The following is a 2,184-nucleotide window of genomic DNA, read 5'->3' as shown; positions in this document are numbered from 1 at the left end:
CCACCCGTGGCGTCGCAGGTAGCCGTGGAGCGTAGGCGCGGGACGGTAGCGGTGGCGTAGGCGTGCAGCTGGTGGCGGGGCAGGTGCCGGCCGCGGCGCAAGTGGCGGCGACGGCGCAGGTCAGCCGGCCGGCGGGGAAGCGGATGGGTAGAGTGAGCTACGAATGATTTGGGGATTTAGTTGCACGGGCCTACATGTCAGCTCCGGACCCACGTCCACGCGGTCCCATGTGTAAGCTCCGGACCCACAACCACTAACGCTGGCGGACGGAATGGACTCAAATATGGCCGTTTGGCCTCGTCATAGTAGCTGTGCATGGACTAGGGGTAAAACTGAACACAATTTGCATCTGGGGGCAAAATTGAGCACAGAGACACCACTAAGGGTAAAAGGATAATTAACCCATTTTAAAACTCAAGAAACACCGGTAATAAATAAACTAGAGAGAAAATAAAGAAATTATTGAAAACCATACGGCTTTTATTTATTTTCTGATGTTTTCTTGATTTATTAAATACTTTGCTAGCATTTATATCCTATAGAAAAAAATAGTGGAGATTTCTGAAGAAGAGAAAAAGCGATGTGAGAGCCCCGCGGTCGCGACAAGGCCAACACATCAGCACATCATTTGATCAAAACCACTTCAAGAGACCAAAACCTGGAGATATTTTTAGTACTATTGCTATTGCTTAAGTTAAACCTGGACAAAAGATTTGACTCTATCTCATATCAGGCTCACTAAAAAGTCATGTAACTGGATCGTAGCTTTGGTCTCAGCTCTTCTCGGTTAGTCTCAGCTCGGTGCGAGTCGTATGCTCGGTGCGCTCATGAGTCATCTCGAGTTCTCAATGTCGTTTTCTAGAAAAGGCCCCATCACATTCCAGAGTAGTCGCCGGGGTGCTGGATCCGTAGAGAGAAAAATAATGGAGAAGGCCCACTAACATCAAAGAAGGAGAGTATTCTAGAACACGGTGGCACCTTCATGGGCCGAAAATAGAAACAAGGAGAAGCTCATGGAGCCGAGCTGAAAAGCGAAACATATCCAAGCGCCCATCGATTGCAGAGTACTCGAGATGCTTCAAGAGCAGCACCTGCGACGCTATAAGTACCTGAGCCTCAGTCCCATCGGTCTCCATCCCAACTCAAATCAGTGTCAAGCAAAAGTAGACGACATCCTATTCCTACCTACGATCCACAGAATTTTCCGAGCGCACAAGCCGAAGCAATCAGCACCGACCATGTCGATCGTGAGGCGGAGCAACGTGTTCAACCCCTTTGCCGACCTTTGGGCGGACCCCTTCGACACCTTCCGCTCCATCGTCCCGGCGATCTCAGGCGGCAACAGCGAGACGGCGGCATTCGCCAACGCCCGCGTGGACTGGAAGGAGAGCCCCGAGGCGCACGTCTTCAAGGCAGATCTTCCAGGGGTGAAAAAGGAGGAGGTCAAGGTGGAACTGGAGGACGGCAACGTGCTCGTCGTCAGCGGCGAGCGCACAAAAGAGAAGGAGGACAAGAACGACAAGTGGCACCGCGTGGAGCGCAGCAGCGGCAAGTTCGTGCGGCGTTTCCGGCTGCCGGAGGACGCCAAGGTGGAGGAGGTCAAGGCCGGGCTGGAGAACGGCGTGCTCACCGTCACCGTGCCCAAGGCCGAGGTCAAGAAGCCCGAGGTGAAGGCCATCGAGATCTCCGGCTGAGTGCATGCGTTTGGACGTATGCTCATTCAGGTTGGAGCCAATTTGGTTGATGTGTGTGCGAGTTCTTGCGAGTCTGATGAGACATCTCTGTATTGTGTTTCTTTCCCCAGTGTTTTCTGTACTTGTGTAATCGGCTAATCGCCAACAGATTCGGCGATGAATAAATGAGAAATAAATTGTTCTGATTTTGAGTGCAGTGCAGATTTTGCGTACACAAAATTTGACCCTTTTTTGCTTGCAGTTGGGATGGATACACTGACAGGCTTTCTTCTACAGAAACATCGGTACACTGAATGTCTTCTGTCTCACATTCAGCTTTCATAATCGTGGGTCTACAATGATTCTGTGACTTCTATTCTGCCTCACCTTCAGTTTTCTTTGTTCTTCTTTGAGAAATACATTCAGTGTTCATTAATCAGTTATTTCTAGGACAGAAAGAGAGCAGAGACATGCCATCAGAAGCCTCTTAGATTTGAAGCCTCCCAGTGCG

At 50.4% G+C, this 2,184-nt stretch overlaps 1 protein-coding gene across 1 annotated transcript; it reads left to right on the top strand.

The window, feature by feature from the left end:
• Positions 1 to 1,129: 1,129 nt before the first annotated feature.
• Positions 1,130 to 1,890, top strand: LOC123172413 (16.9 kDa class I heat shock protein 1-like). Its single transcript, XM_044589393.1, has one exon. The coding sequence runs from the start codon at positions 1,239 to 1,241 to the stop codon at positions 1,692 to 1,694; it is 456 nt and encodes a 151-aa protein (XP_044445328.1). The 5' UTR covers positions 1,130 to 1,238; the 3' UTR covers positions 1,695 to 1,890.
• The last annotated feature ends 294 nt before the right edge of the window (positions 1,891 to 2,184 follow it).

The sequence above is a fragment of the Triticum aestivum genome, unplaced genomic scaffold (genome assembly GCF_018294505.1).
Source record: "Triticum aestivum cultivar Chinese Spring unplaced genomic scaffold, IWGSC CS RefSeq v2.1 scaffold18152, whole genome shotgun sequence".
Lineage (NCBI taxonomy): Eukaryota > Viridiplantae > Streptophyta > Magnoliopsida > Poales > Poaceae > Triticum > Triticum aestivum.
This window is presented reverse-complemented; position numbering and strand designations above follow the sequence as displayed.